Raw genomic sequence first — 23,796 nt, 5'->3', positions numbered from 1 at the left:
GAAATAAAATTTGCCTCATTGTTTCCCAGGATTTTATATACCTGACTTTTTTGACCTCATGTGATAAAATGTTTTTCAAAAGGTCTGTGTTCTTCATTGTAATCCATGATGGAAAAGTCAGATCCCAGCTCAGTTACTTAAAAGCTATGAAACTTCAGAGCAAGATCTTCAAATTGCAACTGTGTGTATCCTTGTCTGTGACTGGGCACAGTTTATTTGCCTCAAGGAATTGTAGATTCTCACATCAGTTGGACTCTTGCATGGCTAAGGAAAGGTTTTGGGGTCTTCATTGTTCATATATAGGGAAAGTGAGTATAACTTCAGCCTGCGACTTTGTGGCACATGAAGGCCCCTAACCATAAGGTAGGAGGTAGGGAGGAGACATTCTGAGAAGTATTCCCATGCCCTCCTCATATTCCTTTCCTATCAATTTTGGCTCCCAACCTTTACAGGTGCCCTGAGCCTGGAAACCTCCCCTACAGATGCCACAGACAAAAATATAAAACAAAGCAGTCTCCCAATCCAAGTCCTAGTGTGAAGAACAGTGACCTGAGCAAGGCAGGGTGGGTCTCAAGGGCCATTTGGTCAGCAGGTGCTTTGGCTCCAGCTGATGTACTTGTACTTTGGCCCTGCATAGGTACCATCAAAACTTGGGTTGAGGCTGGGACTTCTGCATGGGTTGGACACAGGCTATTTTTTTTTTTTTTTTTCTTTTTTTTAGTAACAGGGATTAAACTCAGGGGTGCTTTACCCCTGACCTATATCCCTGGCCCTTTTTATTTTGAGATGGTATCTTACCTTTTCATTAGGTCTGATTTTAACATGACCAAGTAAGAACAGGAAAAGTACTGTAGGATTAATTAAATTAATGTCTAAGTGAAGTCATTGGCACTGGGCTTTCTTATTTTTATGTATCACTATTTTTCTTTATGTTCAAAAATCCCCATCACTAAAATATTTTACTAAAAATTTTGGATTTCTATAGAAAAATTTACTCCTTTATTTATACATCTAATTGTAGATATATGTGGATGTGTAATCTCTATGTTCTCACTTAAAGAATTCTCAAATATCTTACATGTTTAATTTTTTGGGGGGCTATGGGGGAGCTGGGGATGAAACCCAGGGCCTGTGCATACCAGGCTAGTGCTTTACCTACCAGAGCTACACCCCAGCCCTATGTGTGTTTAATTTTTAAAGCATAGTGAACAGATTTTATAGTTAGGAATTTTTATTATATAATTAAAGAAAGGACTTGAGCAGAGTTTTGTTGCTTTTACTCATTCGGGACACTACTCTTTACTGAGGTTTTATGGAGAACCCATGCTCTACAAAGGGAATCTGTGATTTTTTGCTTTTGAAGAAATAAAAAACAATTAGTGGTGTTATTTTTCTTCTTGGGATAAAGAATGATGAACACAGAGAGACAATTTTCCTTTTTATTTAAAGAAAGTTATGAGAAACTAATTTATTAACAAACTTAACACTACTTGCATAAGGGAATTGTGTAGCATTCTCAATTCTACTTGCCAAAATGTCTTAGAAGAATAAATGTAGCATTTCTCATTAAATGTGGTCCATGTTGGCTACGTCCAGCTTTGGACTTTTATGGGCGTTGGTGAGGAAAAGGCAGTTAAAAAGCAAAAGAAATTTTCAGGATTTGGGCCTGCGGAGGAGCGTGGAAAAGAATATAATATTTTAATTAGGTCTGATTTTTAACATGACCGAGTAAGAATAGGAAAAGTACTGTAGGGTTAATTAAAATCAGTGTCTAAGTGAAGAATGAAACATAAATTTGAAAACAAAATTTAAAGCTGCTTAACAAAAGAAACGCTTTGTTTCAGATTGGTTGATTGGGTTTGCAGTGGATCTAGAATTCACCAAGGTACAGTGTGGCTTACTTTTGTATAATTTAGATAATGTCACATAACTCCTTTTATTGTCCTCAGTAACTTTTAACATTTGTGATTATCTGCATTTGCAGCCTCCATAATGACTTATAAAATTGGAATGTAACTGTTGATTTTAGTTCGATGTCTCTGGGAAATGCATTCTGCTATCCACACGACATTTCTCATTTCTTGTTCCTTAAGTTTCACATATGCATAAAACACACCATAGTGAAACTGCCTGTTGAATGCCAGCACGTTCATTTGCACCTGAGGAAGAAAAAACAAAAACAAAAAACACGGACGATCAATTTCTCTGGAACATATTGCATTTATGAAATAATTTTTAGCTACAGACTGGCTTCTGCTCAATCAGTGCTTATTTGAATTTAAAAAGATAATGTCCACATTGGACCAAACAGAAGAGGAAAACCACTCAGCAAGTTTTGAAGGAAGAGTGTCACTTTGATGAATACAGATAATAGCACTTTAGAAAGCAAGTGTACACACTAACAAGACAAGTTCCAAATTTTAGCCAACGCTGCTGCTAGCATAAAGATTTCTAGGTGTATTTTGGAATGTGTGTCTAACTTTGTACTAATATTTGTCTGGCTTCCAGCTAGGGGACTTGTCTCATTTGGGTTAAGTATTTATTCTTGGCCACAACATTTAAAAATTTAAGAAGGTACTTAGGGTATCTAACTCCCCTCCAGGCCAATGTCACAGGCTCCTGGAATTTAGACTGAGTGATATTATGAGCTTGTTTAGGATACTTGGCAGCAACTTTCCATATGGTTGAATTGTTTTATTCTGTGAAAGCTAAGTGAGCAAACAAAAAATGTCAAAATTAATTTTTTAACTGGAATAAAGTTGAAAATTCCTTCATTTGTTTCCATTTTGACATTCAGGATGGAAAAAAGGAGGAGAGGTACTCAGTTCCTCGTGTAGCTCTAAAAAAAACTGCGCAAAACAGTCAGAAAGCTGAGGACGCCTCTGTTCTCAGGAATAGACACTTACTCCTGCCAAGGGCAGCTTCCTTAGCAGCCTCTTTTGCAGCAGTGGTGCAGGAGTGTGGAATTTAAAAAGAGCCCTAATATATTGGGTAATTTGCATTGCTGTTACTTTTTTCCATGACAGACATGAGGAAAGAGCCCAAACTACTTTCCAGAGCCAGTGCAACCTTATTATTAGTTTCAGTCAGATTGAGATGAAAGGTCCAATGGTTTCAGAGAAATGAATACACAAGAAACATTCTGGAGATTCGGGGGAATTTACCTAGTTGGAGGGAACACTTTTGTTAAAACAGTACTGCAGTTCAGGAATTGACTATACATGAGTTAAGTACTCCTGTCTTTTTTAGGGAAAGAGAGGAGTCTAGACTCTCCAAATGGATTTCCATATAAATAATTCCTAAGAGTTAAAATTGTGCCCATGTGTTTTAACCACAGAAAACCCTTCCTGAAGGGGAGATGGATTAGAATGAGATGTACCCAACAGTGAGTATTGTCAATATTTGATTGTGAGGCGGTATTGACCGGTTTCTCTAGCTAATTATGGAACAGCTGTGTTCCTCTAGAGCTTCACAGGGTGAACATCTGTCTGTCCAGGACAATTCCATGTGAGGCTATCATATGGAAGACATAGAAAGTCATTCATTAATATGCTATTAATGGCACCAGTTGGCCTGTTCAACTACAAAAAGAATACCCAAAGTAAGAGCATATTTAAAACCCACAGTAAAGGTATGTTAACTGCTAGCATTTTTACTTTGTATCATACCTCATGTTCATAAAACACATCTTCCAATGTCTTTCCCCCACTGCCACCTACAGCCTCAAACAAAGGCTTGTATACCTTGAAAACAAAGAGAAAGATTAATTTTAAGGAAATCTTCATTTATTATAAATGTATATGAATGCATTTTTCTAGAAACATAGAAATTGTGCATTTAGTTTTGAAAAAATCTATACCAGAAGGCTTGAATATTTTATGTAGGATCTGTGGCCTCTGGACAAAAGAGAAAAAAAAAATCCAAATAATAAAAGTGTAGGCGAAATTCTAACCTCTTCACTTATTCAGGGCTACAAGGCAAGAGGCAAAAGCTGATATACTATTCTCAATATACACTGTTAGAGTTAATTACACACTTAAGTTCTTTGGACTCATTGAACACTTATAGTTTGATCAACATGGGTTCATGAGTTGAGATGACAACTGATAAAAATCACATGAATTGGGGGAAAGCTCCTTTTAATATTGCGTTGAACAGTCTCATGCAATTACAGGTGAGGTGTTACGAAGGTTCATGTATCATTTGTTGACTTCTCTGTTTACTGGAGCATTTCAGAAATCCACAGGAAAAGATGAGTGTCATTCTAGTCCAGGAAAAAGTTACCTGGAGGGTATGTAACTAACTGTCAGAAGTCAGAGGGAATAGAATCTGGGATGAGATGTGTAACCTTGAGCTGAGACGCTTCAGGCTGTCTTAGAGTGGCTAGATGCTGGCATAGGGGAAGGACCCAAGCAGTTCTTTTTCCTCTCCCAATTTCTTTCTTTTCTTTTACCCCAAGTACTGGGAATTGAACCCACTAGAGCTTTATTTACCACTGAGTCACATCCCCAGCCCATTTGTTGTTGTTGTTTTGTCTTGTTTTGAGATAGGGTAAGTTACTTAGGGTCTCCTTAAGTTGCTGAGGCTGGCCTTGAACTTTTGATCCTTCTACCTCAGCCTCCCAAGTCACACCACACCCAACCCTCTCCTGATTTCTTCCATTCAGCAAAGGGAGTGGAAAAAGTCCATGCATATCCCCATATCTGCCCTGTAGTCCAGGTAAATATTTGGCCCCTTGCCCTCCCTGTTTCCCCAATGGATACTTGAAAGGACCACTGGGTCAGGATACTGCACATAACTTTGACATGAGCTCACATTTCCAGCACACGGCACCAGTCTCTTGGGTAACTTGGTTTATCGAGCACTTCAAAGGAGTGTTCAGATGACTACTCCTTAGAGATTTAAACAAATACTTGCTTGGCAGGAACCGTAAAAAACACACACTTGTACCAGAAACTTGAAGTATGTCTTTGGGAGGGAAGATTCTTTGCTATCTAATAGACTGTAACTTCTTTTGACAGGAAGTGCAAATTTGATGTGTGGGTTTCTAAAGTGCATGTGAAGGAATCACACAGGTGCTCAGGGCACCTGGGGTAATCACGTACTCCGTAATTATCTGCTACTCTCTTCATCTGGTCAAAGTCTTCCACTTGGGCCAGCAAGCGCAACCCTTCAGGATGCAGCTTGCCACAGGTCGGATAGAGGGTCTCCCGGTCTTCTTTGCTCAATTCAGTGCCGAAGGAGTTAAGAGTGATGATAAAAGCTCGTCTGTCAGCCTCAAACTGAATTTGTAAGACAAAATCAGTAAAATCCAATAATCTACGAAATAGTATAAACAGAACCCTAAGCAGACATTCATTTCTGAAGTGATTTGCTTTCCTTTCCTGACCTCTGTCTAATTTGAATGTAGACATACGTTATTAACGTTCCCCTAGTCTTTTTTTGGAAAGGAGTAACTTTGCTTACCAGAGTAGGATCTCATAGTGGGGTGGTAGACTATGACCCTTGAAACCCCACCAAGTTGTATTTCCCAGATACTCTGCATCTCTGCCTTGTAGGTTACTACAATCACGTAAAAATGGAGAATAATACTGTAAAAATGTAAAAATGGGAAAAATACCTATTATAGTCCAATAAGGACTAGAATAAGACAATGTAAGTGGAAGTGCCTAGCACAGTGTTTGGGGGAAACAGTGCATTTCATACAAGTTAACATCTCTTTCTAAATGTTGTCAGTATAATTGTGTGTGTGTGTGTGTGTGTGTGTGTGTGTGTGTGTGTATGCGTGCAGTGCTGGGGATTGAATCCAGGGTCTCATGCAATAGCCCTAGCTAATAATTTTTACCATTTGTTTATATTTTCATGGTTTAGATTTTTTAAATATCCTAGGTTAGATATAAAAGAAAATCCAACTCTGTAGCTAAGAATTCTATGGCTCAGGTGAGTTATCTTCTTCTCAGGGCCTATGTGTCCTTATTCATAAAATAATGGGGTTTGGCTACATGATCCTCAAGGTAAGTCAGTATAAAGCCTGTCTTCTCTGTACTAAACACCACTACGCACCTGAGTTCCCATCCTAGTTCATCTAATCACTCATTCTAGAGACTTCCTTTCTATTTATTTGCTGTCCATGTTTTCACTGTCTCTTGGGTCTCCTTCTACCTACTCTGACCTTTCCATCTCACTCTATCCTCAGGGATTCCTTTCCTGCCTACCCTGGTATCTTCATGGTCACTGGGTTCAGAAGCTTGGAGGGCCTTATACTTACACATTATTTAGAAATCTGTGCCTGTATTTTATGCTCACTGCACTCTTAGATCCTTGAGGGACCACATCTCTCTTGTTCCTTGTTCATTTTTTTTTAATAAACAATGCCCAACACAAAGGAATATCTTAACTGTTTACTGAATCCAACAGAACAGTCTGTTCTGTTACTACTTTTGAAGTTCTCTAATACTCTCAACAATGTTGTTACTCAAAGTGTTCCACAGCTCAGTAGCTTTGTCACTAGGAAGCCCGTTGGAAATGCAGTCTCAGGCCACAGTCCAGACCTGCTGAATGAGAATTTGCTTTTTAATAAGATTCTGAAGTTATTCACCTGCACCCAGAAGCTGAAAAGAATTGCTCTATGCTATCCTTTAATCATTACATATGATAATTAATCAGTGACAAAACCAGACTTGCAACAGATTTTACTGGAATTCTTTTGTTAGAACAGGTGTTTCCTATCAGAAGGAGAGTGAGAGTTTTGTCTGATCCATTTGATTGCTCTCATGGAAATTATGGGTGGGCCAGAAGCAGGGAGTGGCCCTATTGGGAAGCAAAGGCAGCTGCCTCTGGCTACTGAAATAACCAGTCCTGTCTGTAAGTTTAGACCTTGCAGCGACAAGATGAGAAATGCCAACAGGGAGATTCGCAGCAACAAGAAACCTTAAAATAAAAATTAGGGCAGGAGGAGCAACAATGGAGGTAATTGTCCCAGATGTTCTTTTATGTGTTTTCTAGTTCTAAGATGTTAGGATTTTGAGGCGAGAATTAGGGCAAGGTAAAGCACTGCAGATACGCAAGATAGCAGAGGCCGAGCCAGAGGAGGAGCCTGCATGAAGGAGGGCATGACATTTTGGAGGAATGGTTATAATTCAAACATTGGGGAAGCAATTAGAGAGGTGGGAGGACTCATAACTGGGGAGAGAACATGAAGGGCTTAACATGCCCTGTCAAGAACAGAGGACTTCAACAATAGTTGTGGGAACATTCTGTACACCCTCCAATTCCTTGTCCTTGTTACTACTTCTTCCCCCAGCCTGCAAGGCATGGACTCCATACCATACCTCAGCATGTTGAAATCCTACCTGTGTTTGAGGGCCCCATCAAATGCCATTTTTCACAACAAGCTCTTATATTTCTTCCCTAATTGGACATGATTTCCTCTGAATCCCTATTATATATTTTAAAAATTTTTTTTAGTTGTCAAGGGACCTTTATTTATATATGCGGTACTGAGAATGGAACCCAGTGACTCACACATGCCAGGCAAGCACTCTACTGAGTCACAACCCTAGCCTCAGAACCCTTATTATATTTTAATTTTCCTTATAGTATAACTGTGTGCATATCCACTTTATCCACCTTATTCTTCTAGACTAGAAGGTCTTTGTGTGTGTATGTGTGTGAATCCTCTCAGTGAAAAGAACTGTAATTTAAGAATTGTGAAAAGACTGTTCTTTGATCATCTCTAAGCAAAGTTTGACAGCATCTGACTACAGGAAACAAAATGGGGTGGTACTGGTTTGACTTAGTTCGTTTTCTTTGCGGGGAACTGGTTTCCCTGTGTGGCACAGTGTATGTTGGATGCCCTGTGTTTTTTCTTTCATACCACCCTAGAAATATTCATATTCAGATCATAACTTATTTTTTGTTGTTTTTGTAAGAGAAAACCAAACTGTTGACTTATTCACAATCATTGTCAGTTACATACCATACAGTTGGACTGATCGGGTCACACATTGCCAGTTCCTTAGAGTAAGAAGGATACACCTGGTGGGGGCCAGACAGCAGAGGTGTCCATGGCAATGGAAGGGTGAGGTGAACTGGAATCCAGCTCAACCTTATTAGCTATGTACTGTTGTTTCATTAACCATTGGCAATAGATGGAAGAGCAGGAACAAAAGGTAATAGATACTGTGGTGCATTTGTCTTGAATATGGATCAACTTCTGTTCATATGGAGGTATAATCTTATTATAATGAGGCCAAACTGTTACACACAAGTCTAGATTTATGCTCTCTTCTACCATCTTAAATCTTTTGAAGAAAGATTCAAGTGAGATTAAATGAGCATATATATGAAACTTTATAAATTGTAACTATACCAACAAAAGGAAGGTAATTATATTATGAAAATAAATAAATACATATATATGTGTGTATATATATATATATATATATATATATATATATAAAACAAATCTACTCTGAACATATTATTAGAAAGGTTATAAGGTTGTCCAGCATGCCGTGCACAGTTTTATAGAGGTAGTCGAATTTTCATTTTTTTGATACAATTTTTAAGATTCTATTCTAATTTGATAGTAGTATGAGGGTAGGAAAGAGAAAATGAGAACACTGGGCTTATAGTAGTTTGGTCAAATTCTTTCAGTCACAAACATTTTTCTAACACTATTCTGTCTTTTTACACTAGTGAGTATTACAAAAGCATAATACCTAGTGATTTCTGAATTTTTAGGCCATACAGTAGGATCTTGCTTATGAATTAGCGCTTTATACAGGACAAGGGTAAATGGTAGAGCTGATGTCGAGGCAGAGGGCACAGCTGACAACCAGGAGCCAGGCTGCCTGGTTCAAATCCTGACATTATCATTTATAGTGGTGTAACAACAGGTAAGCCACTACCCTTCTCTGTGCCTCAGTTGTGCCTTTTGAAAACGAAATACTAAAATGACCATTTTGTTGTGCACTTCGGAAGTTCAAGTGAATTCATGTGTATAAAGCACACAGGATAGACTCTAGCACAAAGCAAATGCTGGCTACTAATAATGCCATTTTCTACCTTTTGTAAGGTGATGAATTTTAACAAAATTTTTATTTTACATATTTCTAGGTATAAAATAGATAAACCATTTCTAAACCATAGAAATGATGCCAACTAGAAACTAGTTTTGAATTACAAATAATAAGACTTTCCAATAGGGAGACATTTTATAATAAGTAAGACTTACTGTGTGGCTAAATTTATGAAAAGAAAGAAGACAGTTTCATAGGGTCGCTAGGTTACTCATATGATATGACCAGCATCAAAGAGACTAGCTCACTTTCTGATTTTCAGTTTGTCATGAAAAAAAGCAGTTATTTATTTATTTGATATCTTCTTCCTGTGTAATACTGACAAGGACAAACATTTCTTTTGGAGTTCTCTAGTGATAAGATCTTTATTTCAAGCAGTGTTTTGGCTTTAAGAATTTCAACAGGGGATAGCTACATATTTTTAACTCTAAAATTTTAATGGTTAGATGTATGAGGAAAACTAATTTCATATATGCAGTATCAGAACATTAGGTTAAAATACATGCATATGATGCTCAGTTGTTGCTGCTTTTTTCTTATATTGCTTAGATTTTTCTTGAAATCAGAAATCTTTGAACTATCTCAATCTCTACCCACCAGGGAAGTCAGCGTAACTGGTAACCTAGTGATTAAAAAAGTTCTTTAGATAAAACTTAGTTTCAGAGGGCAAAACATCTCTGACGTGATCATTCATGCATTTGCAAACCAACCTTCATGCAAGAGGACCCCTAAGCACAGATGGAATCATGGTGATAAAGAGGAATTAAAAAGAGTATAGGATCTGCTACAGAGGTAGACAAATAAGCACTTTATCCCTGGTCCCCAAGCAAATACTATTCTTAATTTAAGATATCAAATGACATATATAATAAAGTGTCTGCTTATTTTTACATGACTTCTAAGATAAAGAAATACAAGCAGGGCCAAAACAAGAAAGAGTATGTAAACACATTATTTGGCATAAAATATTCAGGGGCTCTTTCTCACCTCAAGAATGGGACACATAATTTCTGCTGTGACATCACCATGATTCTTACAAAATTTGTAGAATGCCTCAAGGTAAGACTGAAAAAGAAGAAAGATCATAAAACAATAAAATAAATATGTTTTCCTTTTGGAAATTTCTAAATCAGTTTTTCATGGGTTATTAAATGCTTTAATGGCAATTGAATTATTTTTTTCCAATAGGGAGACATTTTATAATAAATTTGGTAGAAACTTTCATGTTGCAGCATGTTGCACAGACTAAAAAAGAACTCCATAAAAGAACAAAATTGTACTTATCATAACTTATAATTACTTAACAAGCGTTTTTTTCATGGTTCTTGAATTATTTCACATGGTTAATTCTGGCTATTCTAACTACAGTGCCAAGTTCTTTTCTGAGCTTAGCAAGTGATTTTTGCGGCCCTGTGCTGACATTTAATCTCTTACAGACAGGTTTGAGATGACTTGAGTGTGAGGACATATTGGAAAGACATTGAGTTGAAGGATCAGACTGCCAACGTGTGAATCCCAACTATCATGCTCACTAGCTAACTGACATCTGCCAAGGAAACCTTACATTTACGTGTCTCGGTTTTCTTACCTGAGGAATGGGTATGGCAGAAATCTGTTTGACTGGTAGATTAAGTAAGTTAGGGTCTAGAAATGGCTTAGAACAGTGCCTTCTGTTAGTTATATCTCAGGAGTACTTCCTTAAAGCCCATATGTCTCTTTATAAAAAGAAAAATTACCTGTAATACAATACTTTTGAGAGAACCATGTGCTTGAGCTCAACATGCTATCCATAAATGATACTATATATTAATCTATCCTGGGAGTATCCAAAGATGCTATGAAGGTTCGAATGGCAATGAGCAGATTTGCTCAGTCCATACACAGGACTTCTCTAATGGTGGCAGCACAGTCCAGACAGTTGGATTATGCAAAGTGGTGGATGTGATGTGATGGACACCAGTTTTTCATTTTGGTATGCCGCACACTGTATTGTGTGGGCAGGTTAACTGTGAGATGTGGGGACTCTATAACAGGATCAATGACAAGAGATGGACACCATATAACAGAAGGTTTACTATGCATGCTGGTTGCTTTAAATGAATGATATGGTTTACCTCACTCTTTTATCCATCCACTTACCACCTTTCAATCTACACCTTTTATATTCTGGGCACTGTGCAAGGAGCTAGGAATACAGAAGCATAGGGCACATTATTTCCTTTCAAAAATTTTGCTAGCTGAGGGAAGCTGCCATGCATATATATAATGAAAGGACAGACCAAAAAGCATAGCTTAATTATTACAGAAGTTGGCTGATGGGCAAAGTAACTTTTGTTAATAAAGAATTCTAGTTATGATACATTGCATCATCAAGGAAAATATAATATCCAGGAAAACCATTACCTTATATAGTTTATTGCGCAGCAATTCAATATTCAGTTCATCTAGGGTATTTTCAGACATACAGTCTTGAAAGAATGGAGCTGAAAACAAAATTACCATGCAAAATAAATAAACCAAAAGTGAGATTATAAACTGTAGATAATGTTTCCTGAACACACAACTCTGCTCACTACTAATGAGAACACAATGGAGTTGCAATCCACAGACTCAGTAAGGCTAACAGTAATTAGGATGATAGGAGTTACTGTTTATAGAGCATTTACTATGGATGAGGCCTGGACACTGCTCGCTGTACTAAACACTGAATTCATTTTGGCTTATTTAATCTTCACAAAACCTTGGAACTATTCACTGAAGGCTTACTTTTTGAAATCTCTCCCTTACCACTCCAACACATGGTTGGTTACCTAGTAGTAATATTTATCATTTATAACCTAATTTATGCTATTTGAGTTGTATTAAAATTATGTCATATTTAGTTCCCAAAACTTTGTTATCACAAAATATCACAAGTAGTTCCAAGTCACCTTGGAGGGACCAGGCTGAGCCTGACTTCATGCTCATGACTGTTTGATTCTGGACTCACCCCCTTTCTACCAGGCTATGCTGCCTTAGCCTCAGACATGAAAGGGTCACACAAAGTTTTTTCTCTGTTTTTTTTTTTTTTTTTTTTTTTTTTTTTTTTTTTTTTTTTTTTTTGCCTTTTAAAATTTCTTAGTTAAAGGGCAATTATTTTGGCTGGGGTGTAGCTCAGTGGTAGAGGGCATTCTTATTATGCAAGAGGCCTTGGGTTTAATCCCCAGCAAGTTAAAATAAAAGGCAACTATTTTGACAAAGAATTAACATTGAAATGAATGCTACTATTCAGGTTTCCTGACAATAATAGATAAATAATACTCATAAAGTTATTCCTTTAGCATTTTTAATAATAAAATTGCTGTTGATGCAATTATAATGAAATAAACATTCATGGTTCAGGGTTTTCAAGTTGGGAGATGAGCCCCAGCTCCTCCACTATGAATGGTTCATATGTGACCCTAAGCAGGTTGCTTCACTTGTCTTGATCTGAAAAATGAGGGATTAGAAGAATTTTTAAATGTCCCCTTGACAGCTGCAAATCTGTATAGTATAAAAGTGCATTCATGTTAAAAAAAAAAAATTGTGAACCGAAAGCACATTTTCTACTGGCTAGGATAGCCTATATACTTGGGCAACTACATACTTATGCATGCATACCTAATGGTGTTTCAACCAGAATGGCGTTAAAGAGATCTGAAGTGGTCTCTGCGATGTTGACAGCTTCCATTTCTGTGAAACGGCCCAATGGGTGGCACTTGGCCAGAATCTCTTTCACAGATTTTTTCTGCAATGCACCATTCATGAGTAGAATCACATTGTCTATCATGTAACTGCACCTGGTTTAGGAGAAGACTCAAATATTAGAGAACCAACTGCATGAAGAAAAGAAGCATCCCACAAGTAAAAAACACAGTTTGGGCCCAATCTCTTTCATTTTAAAAGGGGGGCATTTTAAAATTTTAAACTCTGAGGTTTAGGAGGTATGGTGGACAAAAATGTCATACTCATAGTTTGAAAAACTACATTCAACAACTAAGAAAGCTTTGGCTGGTAGGGTTGGAGATGTAGCTTAGAGGTAAGGCACTTGCCTACATGTGTGAGGCCCTGGGTTCAATATCCAGAACTGAAAAACACACACCTTAGCCGGTGGGAATATGCAAAAGATGGCTGTTATGCAGTAATTGTTAGATGTGGTAGGATGGAAGTGAGGGTGTGAAGTGTTTGGTTTATCCAAATGAACTACAATCTTGAAGAGTTGAGAAATATAGAACTAGAGCATCTCACTCTACTTAAAAACTGACTATTCAAATCTATAATGAAGCCTATCACAGAAAATTCAAAATTTATGTTAAAAGTATTCTGTATTCCTTTCCTCTTTTGAGACAGGTAGTGAATTTTCTAGCCACCCATTCCATGTCCTCAAGAGTCCTTAAGTTTATATTTTTTGTGATTTCTTTACTTGATATAAGCACTGCCCAGGAAACTGGGTGGATGTGTTTGTTTGCTCATGTTTCTAGCACCTAAGATATTTTAAGAAATAATATTGGGAAGTAAAGGAGACCCAGTCCCTTCCTTCACATAGACTACAGTTCAAGGTAGGAGATAACTGAACAAAGAATCATTTACAATAAACTATAATGTAGCATACTTGCTACACAAAAGAAAGAGTGTGTGGCGATTGTAGTTGGGCCCTCAACTAGTCCAGGAATCAGACTTCCTGTGGAAGTAACATTTCAGTTAATACTTGAAAAACAAGTAGGAGCTTTGCAGGCATAAGGAGCTGGACCCTGGAGGGGAATTGTGTCAAGGAGGAAGGAAGAGCATTTGAAAAGTCCCTGACAACACAAGAATATTCAGGATTTTTTTTTGCCAGTTGCTGAAACTCGAGATGGGGCTGAGGCAAGCATGCTGGGTCCTAGAAGGACAGATGAGGAATTTGGATGTCGAGAATAAGGAAGGAAACTGAATACCTTTAAAAGGAAGGGAGTATTATCATCTGTGTACTAAATATTAGAACAGGAGAAGAGATAAACACACACATGTAGTGTGAGATGCTATGTAAAACTTACCTTATTTAATTTTGACAAGAACACTGTAAGGTAGGATCTATTATTATTTCCATTTTACAGATAAGCAGCCAAGACCCAGAGAGACACAAATGTAGCCCATGATAACACACATAGCTACCAAGTGGGCAGCTAAGAATCAAACTCAACTGGGACCCTGCTCATAATCCTTATATCATGCTGCTTTTAATCATCAAGGATGATGCATAGGTTTCTGGCAATTAGATTTGGGGGCTATTTAATGAGATGAGTGCATTGGAGGATGAGGAGGTTGCACTGGGTACAGATATTTTGAGTGTAATGAGTTTAAGTTGCCCAGGAGATATCCAAGAGGAGATGCTAAGCAAGCCTCAGAAGTCTGAATCCTGGAGACAGTGGTAGACTAGAGGCACTTGGAAGGGTCAGGAGGGAGGGATTATACTTATCTCTTTATTTACTTATACATTTTTTTTGTACTGGGGATTAAACCCAAGGGTGCTCTATCACTGAGCTACATCCCCAGCCCCTGTAGTCCTTTTATTTATTTTATTTTTTATTTTTAGTTTTTAATTTTGAGACAGGGTTTCACTAAGTTGTCCAGGCCAGCTTCGACCTTGTGATCCTCCTGCCTCAGCCTCTCGAGCTGCTGGAATTATAGGTGTGTACCACTGTGCTCAGCAAGGAGGTAGTCGTTAAGGTGGAAGCCGATATCTTGGGAATGACCAAGATTATATCCCAGAAAGCATGTAAAGTGTTCTTTCCTGAAAACTCTGAGGAGCTCCAATATTGAAAGACCCTGAAGACAACTTAGAAAGACAATCAGATGGAAGAACTGGGGAGTGAAATCTAGAGAGAAGTTCTAGAAAGAAGTGGTAGAGTTGTCAAATGGCTAGATATGTCAATAAAACGAACATCCCTAGATACAGCAACAAGGAGGTCATCTGTGAACACATGAAAACACCTTCAGTGAAGTGTGTTTGTGGTAGAGAGAAGGGGAAGGAAGGCAGAAACCTGACCACTATGTCTTTGAATGGGAAGTAAGGAGGTCAAAGAGAGAGTTTCTGTATTTCCATGTCGCTCTTTCCCCCTATCACAAATTGACTGAAAAGTAAGGGGAAAGAGCTATATGGAAATACAGGGACCAAGGGAGTTTTGGCTTTGAACTTTAGTATTTTTTTAAGGTAGGAGAGAAGCAAAGATATTTAAGGGCTGAATGGAAAGGAGGTGGTGGAGAAGGTGAGTTTGCAGACAGGAAGAGGGAAGGGACGATCAACCTGAGGTCCTCAAGATTTGACAGTGACCGGCCTGAACCTCAGTCATAAGACAGACTTGAAAAATGACATCTTGCAATGGATTAAAATTAATCTGGACACTTAGAAGCACTGTCTGCAGAATGACTTTATGGGTTACAGACTTCTTATACAAGGATCGATTTCTGGGTAGAAAAGTGAGTCTCCTTCTCTGTGGAACTTCTACAGTTTACCCCAATAAAAATTCTAACTAAAGAAGTTTTTGAAGCAGGCAATTATCCCTTTATAAAAAGCACATGACTGTACAGTTTCTTCACCTCCCAAACAGCAGTACCAAATTTAGACATTATGGAATTTTAGAATCCTTTTTATCTCTTGAAAATGATATTAAAATGAAAGTGCTTATTTAACTGTCCCTTTATGGCTCAAACGCAATTACCTGAGAAGGGAATTGCTAGCACTTAATAATCCTTAGCTGGCTCTAGACATTTAATTGTTCCCCACAGCACCTCTGTAATGTAAAAGCATATGAGCTGTTAACATGCCCAGTCTGCAGAGGGCTAAGTAGACTGATGTTGATGGGCAACAAATGTCAGTGCCATGAGCAGGATTTCACCCAGATGTAACAAACAAGCCTGTGTTTATACAGGGTGTGTGCATTTGTGTGTATTGAGTATGCTTGTTATTGTTGTTACTATTAATAGAGTAGCTAGGCCCTGTATTACAGTAACTATGAGCTTTATAGGTTGGATTCAATTTTATTTCCATTCATTATTTGAGTGACTTTGTTTCTAAGACGGGACAGTAATACCAGTTATCGTGATGTTCAGGAAATTAAAGACAAACCCAGGGCTTGGTTCTTTCTGGGGGCAGAGTTCTCTTTCCTGTCCCCTTCCTTCTCCCCATCAGATATATGCATCAGATATATCATTATTATTGGTAGTTGGGGTAGGAAGGTAACCTGTCCAAGACAGTTTATTTTGCTTCAGACTATAGTCTTTATAGACCTCCAGGGCCATGTCTATGCTGGCAAGAATGAAATAATTGCCAATTTTTGATCTTCAAGATATCTAGTTATTCACCTAATTCAAACCCATCATGTTTCAGATCATTGTGTTTATAAGTAGTGACAGAGCCAGGGTCAGTGCCTAATCAGTCAGATTAATTTTCTCCTATTTATGGTCTATAGAAACATCCTTATTTTCAGCCTTTTTAAACGTTTTATTCTGTAACTCTGATATAGGCACCTGTGAATATCATAAACTCACCTAAAACTGATAGACTGTATTACTCAATTTCAAACATTTTAGGTTGTAAAAATATATTTCTTAAATTCTAAATCTTTTAGAGTTTTTTTTTTTTTTTTTTTTTTACTATGTGGCAGGCATTATATGTATTGATGAATTAGAGGAAGGTTTCTCCTGTGGGTAAAATTTTAGTACTTCAGTGTCCTAGCAAAAGCTGGGAAATGACTGTGCTTTGTGACAAAGGTCTTCCAAGAAAGAGAGTCCAGTGAAGACCTCCAGTGTGCTGTGCCACACCAACCAGGGAGTGGTCCCATAGTTTGTTCTGTGCCCTAAAGCCTTCAGTACCTGAGGGCTGTACATCATGGTATGGAGAAAGGTGGGAAAAGTACACTTGGGGAGAAGGACAATTGTGAACAGGAGGTGAAAGGCATGATGCCCTTCCTGCAAGTTCTCTTAGGCAGTTCTAGTTCCTATAGTCATTTAGGATCTGGAAGATGGCCACCTTGCAATTATTCCCATCTCCATAACACTGGAAAAGCTACCCCACACACCTAGGGGGACAGGTACCACAGTTGGAAAATTGCTAACCTAGAGGGATTTCAAAATTACTTACTAGGATGACTTTTAATTTCTTTTTTCTTTTCTTGCACTACTGAGATTGAACCCAGGGGTGCTCTACCTCTGAGCTACATTCTCAGCTCTTTTTCTTTTGGAGCAGGTGCTCGCTAAATTACCCAACTACCCTCAACTTGCGATTCTCTTGCCTCAGACTCCCAAGCAGCTGGGATGATAAGGGTGTGCCACTGCACTGGCTTAATTTTTTTTTTTAATTTTAGTATTTTTAAAATGCACATATTAGGAGAATTCTTGTGCATTTAAAAATTACTGGGGTACATAATCAAAGGATGGTGATTACTGATCTAAGAAGACAAAAGAGACATTGGACATACACAATAAAGAGTTATTAGCCACAATGTCATTTGTCCCTCAGATAAAATCCAAGAGACTCTTAGTGCAGAGTTTGATTTCCAATGTGCTAATGAGCACTGAATCAGAGTGAGCAGAGACAGAGGTAAATTCAGGCCTTTAAAATGGAATCAAAGGGAAAAATTGTGGAGGGGGTTCATTCTGGCCCATAGAAGTATTCCAAAGCTTCCTTGTAGAGCCTTTTGCCTCAGTATCCCAAGTAGCTGGGATTATGGGCAGGCACCACTGTGCCCTACTATCCTATTATGAACAGCTTAAATTAGTACGGCATATTTGAAATAATTAATGAATCCATATAGGCACATTATTCTTAACTCAAGTCCATCATTTATTCAAACTTCTTTAGTTTTAACTTAATGTCTTTTTCTGTTCCAGGATTCCCTCCAGGACACCACACTGCATTAGTTGTCACATTTTTTCAGGCCTCTCTGGGTTGTGGCAGTCTCTCAGACTTGTTTTTGACAACCTGAGGAGTACTGGCCAGAGATTTTATAGGCTGCCTCACTACTGGGAGTTGTGTGTTTTATTATAAGGCTTGGGCTGTGGCCACACAGGTAGAGTGCTATTTCATCACATCACATCAAGGGGATGTATTTGTATCAACATTATTTGTGACTGTCAATGTTGATCTTGATCACCTGCCTAAGGTAGTATTTGTCAGATGTCTCCAAAGTAAAATTACTCTCCCATCCTTTTCCACATTTCATTTTTTGGAAGGAAACCTCCATGCCTTCATGTTCAGCCTACTTAAGAAGTAGGGAAGCCAGGCTGGAAAATAGCCAGACACCAGTCTCTTAAAAATTTTAAATAAATGTGAAAGCTGGGTTCATTGGCACACGCCTGTAGTCCTAGTTACTTGTGAAGCTGAGACAGAAGGACCACTTGAACCAAGAAGTTCAAGACCAACCTAGGCAACATAGCAATACCTCACCTCAAAAAGGAAATAAATAAAATTAATTAAATTAAAAAAAAAAAAAAAAAAGGATAGAAGAGGGATTTGTGGTTCCTCTCCTCAAGGGCAGAGTATCTACATAAATCATTTAGAATTCTTCACCAAGGGAGTTTTGTCCCTTCATCCTTATTTATTAATTTGTTTAATCATTTATTTATACCAATATAGATTCATAGATATTTATTTTATATCTGGGGTGATAATTCTATGCTACTTTGTTGCTTCAATTGTTCCAGACTTTGGCCTCTTCGAGTTCCTTCACTTGGCTCCTTTGATGTACCCGCAACATTGTGGTGTGTGTTTGTTCTTATTTGTAGCACTTTCTTACTTTACAGTACTATGAGGCAGTCAGGCTCATCTTGAATACTTCCTGCCTTAGTCCTAGAATTGGTTATTTCTCCAAGGACATCTGGTTCCTCATCTGGGAGAAGGGCATTATAAATCAAGGTTTAGGCATGAGCTGAGCTTGTTACTAGGTTGTTGTTCCTTTCAGGTCCTCTCAGCTAGCAGAACAAAGAAATATTTATGTGTATAATTAACCAAGGATGCTATTTTGACATGATTCTCTTTCAGTACGTTCTGCTCAAAGTTCTCAACCATGGCCACACTTTTCTTCTAACATGTAGAAGCAGACTTCTTGCAAATCTTCAACTCTAATCAAAATCTCTCTCTCCAGTCTTAAATTCATATTCTCTCTCTCTCTCTCTCTCTCTCTCTCTCTCTCTCTCTCTCTCTCTCTCCTTACCTCTCTCTCTCCTTCTTCCTCTCTTTTTCTTTTTTGTGGTGCTGGAATCGACCCAGGGCCTTATTCATGCTAGGCAGGCACCCAGCCCCAACCCACATTCTTGTACTTTCTTTTTGTGGATATGACTGCCTGATTTCCCCAGAGGGCCCTTGATCATGTGATCTTAAAACTTGAAGGTCACTAATCTCTCCTTCTTCTGTAATCCCTTTCTTTATCAGCAATCAGGATGAAACACAAGTTTTTCATTCTTGTATATAAAGTCCTTCATTAGTTGGTCTGTGATTTCTTCTCCAGTTACGATGTGGATAAAATCATTAAAAACAAAGTGTACATTTCAGAAGAGAAAATAGGACAGACCTCTGAAAAATTCTTAAGGGGCAGAAAGGAGACTCGGCAAGATAGAATGGGAAGGAGTTAGAATGGTAAAAGGAATGAAAAGAAAAAGGGTCATCACAGAATGACTGGGACAAGGAATGTCAACAACCGTAAGTGCCATGGTGAGTTGGGAAGGGGCTGAGAAGGGCCTGAAAAGCATCCTTGGGCTTAGCAACTAGCAGGGTTTTGGTGACATGATGGGAAAGGAAACAAGACTGAAGTGGATGAGTAAACAGAAATTAGAGGGGAGAGATTATTCTTTTCAACAAACTTGGCCTCATGAAAGAAGAAGGAAAAGACTTCACAGGGTTACCGAGCAAAAATCAAAAAACATGCATATAAAAGCAGTCTGTCAATGGTGCATGGTGATGCCTACCTCTAATCCCAGGATGTTGAAGCAGGAGGATTGCAAGTTCAAGGTCAGACTGGTCAATTTATTAAGACCTTGGTTTCAACAATAACAACAAAATAGCAGATTGTAAATTAAAAAACAAACAAACAAACAAACAAAAAACATTGTCACAGAAGAAGCCTGAAGTCTGGGATTTGGAACAGATAAGCCTGATTCTAAGCTTAGTTCTGTCACTTAAAAACCAGTTTGTCAAGTATTCCACTTCCTCAGTTTAAAAATGAAAATATTTGTTCAATTTTGAATGGTTGGCATCAGGATTTGTAAATACTTATGAAAGCACTGGTAGAGTGCTGCCCCGAATAAAAGAAGGTGATATGCTCTTAGAAAAAGATGTTTTCCTATAAAAGATCTGGGCAGGGTAGGAGTAGAAAATATAAACCACATGATCTTTAGCATAAAAAAATGTAAGGTTTTACACACGTTTTTAAATCTGAGATTTCTGCATTTCTGAAGTTTTACATTTAGTTCCAGCTAAAGGAATCCTTTTGGGCGGGACTCGGCAGTGAATGCCTATAATTCCAGTTGTTCAGAAGGCTGAGGCAGGAGCATGGCAAGTTCTGGGCCAGAATCGGCAACCTAGTGCAGTCCTGTCTCAAAATAAAATGAAAAGAGGGATGGGTGAAGCTAAAGTTCCATGGAACACTTGCCTAGCATGCACCAAGCCCCACCCCGGAATCCTTTTTAAAGTTGCCTATTGCTCTTAGACAATGGGAGGGTATCAAGCCAGTGTGACGTGAAGACAAGGAATGGAGTAGTGCAGTCCTGTGCAAGACTGGAACATGACAAGATACTAAATCATGCTACCTGTAAGGATGTTAATCCTCAACTCGGATTTACAGTGAAAGGCCTATTACTATTCTGTTCTGCATCTTGAAAACCTAGAGTTGCCTTTTGTGATAGTTTTTCTAAAAAATGCAACACTTTGGGGCTGGGGAGATAGCTCAGTTGGTAAAGTGCTTGCCTCACAAGCACAAGGCCCTGAGTTCAATCCCCAGCACCGCAAAAAAAAAAAAAAAAAAAAAAAAAAAAAAAAACAAACGATGCTTTTTAAAAGATACCTGAAGTTCAGAAGGCCTAATGTTATCTCTTTGAGAATATAATCATTAATTTCAAAATGAAGTTTGCTAACAGGTTATCAGAAATAGTAATCACTATTATATGTAAAAAGGCCCAAATTTCTTTGTTAGATGAAGATACTTCAAAAAACTCTGTCTGATCTGCTTCCTTTGGTCCCAAATAAATAGTAAATTACTTGGTGATTGCAACAGATTATCTAAAAGCATTGTCTTAGGGGAGTCACATCCTTAATCAGGCCTTGTTTGATATAGGTTCCTTTCTACCTATCAGGTCTGGTCAGCATTTTTTTAACCTGCAAAATATAATATATTGTACTCTCAATGACAATGATACTGTTTGAGGTGATCTGAACTACGGGATATGTTGACTAAGGCACATTTGTACTTAAGGAAAATACTGAGAGGGGGACATAAAGTGAATTTTCAGGGGTAATTGTTCATGGAAAGAACTGATGTGGGGTGTGTGTGTGTGTGTGTGTGTGTGTGTGTGTGTGTATAATAACTTAGTGTACTTTCTGTAAATTATTTTATTCTTCAATGAATCTCCTCAGTGAACACTGTTGATTCATCCTTATCAGACCTACCCTGTATTTATTATAATATGGACAACAAGGGCTATTATACTGGAAGTATTTCCCAACATGTTAATTGTTTTTAATGAACATTTTCCTTGATTACATTGGTAAACATTTTGTTAAACCTTAGATACACTCAATCCAGGGTTAAGCACATCATATGGATGCTCACATGGGGGAAGCCCAGCCATTTTGCCTGATTTGGTAAATAGTCTGCTGAGATTTAGAATATCCCCATAAACATTCTGCTCCCTCTTGCATTTTTGGTAACATTTCCTATTTTTTTGAAGCTTCTTGCTCTCTTCATTTTAAAAATAGGAAGTGAAAATGTATTTTAAAAAACAATTTTTGCTGTCACATTCACTTTTCTTCTAGCAAAATAAAATACTGAAAAATTATTCAGAAGTCAGCAAGGCCTATTATAGCATATTTCAGAGCAAGAATGCTGATCACTCTGCCTTTCCCAAATCCTTGGTGTTGTGGAATCTTTAAATTCTTTAGTATTTTAGATTCTCTACAATCTTGATCTAAACCATCCATGTGCATTAAAAATTCTTCAAACTTATTCATTCTTTTCTACTTTGGTGTCTGGGTTCTTACTCATCTCTAGATGTATAAAGTTGCTAAAAGTCCAAATCCTTCCCATCCTTTAGAGCTATATTCAAACATCACATTTTTCCTTAAGCTTTTAAAACGTCTCCACTGAGAGTGATATTTTTCTTTTTCTCTAAATTTTTGTATTTATATTTATCCTGGGGTAAAATTAATTTTCCACACACATTGGCAGTAGAGTGATGAACATGAGGAATAGTCAGCATGTTCATTCACAAACATTTATCTCATATTTAATATGACATAAGACCTGGATTCCAGTACTAATTCTACCACTATTCAACTTTGTGCTCTCGGGTAAGTCTTTGTTTTTATTTTTTGCCAATGCATTTTAATTATATAGAATAATTGGGTTTCATTATTACCCTATATACATGTATGAGTATATTACTGGTGTGACTGTACCATGTACAACCAGAGGAATGAGAAGTTATGCTCCATTTGTGTACTATGTGTCAACATGTATTCTACAGTCATGTATAACTAATTAGAACAAATAAAAAAATAAAAATATAATAGGTTTCATTGTGGTACATTTGCACATGTATATAACACACTTTGATTGTATCCAACCCCTACCCTCCTCTCCCCATGGTTAAGTTGCTTTATATATTCATTTTAAATATAGTTATTTGTAGCTAATTCTTACCCATCTTTATTAACTATAATATCTATAACATGGAGACTTTATTGAATATATTTCCTGTGACCTCATAGGGGCATGAACTCTTTATTGCACAGAACAGATACAATTATTACTTTTTCAATTGATGAGTAAATATTTCTCCATGTTCATACCAGTATGTTAACTCATGGTGAAAAAAAGTAAAGGAAATAACTGGTTAACTGGAATCTTAATCCTGAGTTCCTTTAATAGGAGTCATAGCTGCCTATTCCTTGAATTTTCTGTAATGTATCCTCCCAGGAGAATCATCATAATATTAAAAAGATTGCTCCAGCTTTGCTTGTATTTTTGCCAATGCATGGAATATTGTGGTAACTCCAAACAAAAATAATGGAGTGTTCTTCTTTTCAGTTTGGCTATGCATGCTGTGAGTGGACCAAGTGGACCTTATAGCCTTTTCTACATGGTCAAGAGCAGTGGCATGTGGATCACATCTTTATTATGCTGCAAATACCAGTCAGAACATGCTTCGGATAATTTCATTTTTTTCTAACTTGAGAGAAAAACACTAATCACCCCAGCTGAGAGGATAAAAGAAAAGCAAGGTTTCCAAACATTGCTGGAGTATTAGAGAGCAATCTGCTAATATCCATCAAAATCTAAAATCTTCATATTCTTTGACAAAGCAATTTTACTTCTGGGAAGAGATTCTAGAGAAGTTCTGGCATAAGAAAGCAAAGGTATATGTACAGTGATGTTGGTTACAACATTACTTTTTTTTTTTTTTTTTTGTATTACCACATTACTTGACCCAACAAAGAAATGAAACA

The 23,796-nt window shown here is 37.6% G+C and overlaps 1 protein-coding gene across 1 annotated transcript in view; it reads right to left on the bottom strand.

Annotated features, from left to right (window-relative positions):
* Positions 1–797: 797 nt before the first annotated feature.
* Positions 798–23,796, bottom strand: part of ATP6V0D2 (ATPase H+ transporting V0 subunit d2) — a 47,518-nt gene continuing 24,519 nt past the window's right edge. The window contains exons 3-8 of the mRNA XM_079138541.1: positions 12,723–12,901; positions 11,487–11,566; positions 10,071–10,148; positions 5,106–5,282; positions 3,669–3,743; positions 798–2,159 (exon numbers count right to left, since the gene is read on the bottom strand). Coding sequence (XP_078994667.1) covers positions 1,998–2,159; positions 3,669–3,743; positions 5,106–5,282; positions 10,071–10,148; positions 11,487–11,566; positions 12,723–12,901 — 751 coding nt within the window. The 3' untranslated portion in view covers positions 798–1,997. The remainder of the gene's footprint in view (positions 2,160–3,668; positions 3,744–5,105; positions 5,283–10,070; positions 10,149–11,486; positions 11,567–12,722; positions 12,902–23,796) is intronic.

Source organism: Sciurus vulgaris (assembly GCF_902686455.1).
Source record: "Sciurus vulgaris genome assembly, chromosome: 1".
NCBI classification, from domain to species: domain Eukaryota; kingdom Metazoa; phylum Chordata; class Mammalia; order Rodentia; family Sciuridae; genus Sciurus; species Sciurus vulgaris.
The sequence above is the reverse complement of the archived record's forward strand: the minus strand, read 5'-3'. Positions and strand labels throughout refer to the sequence as shown.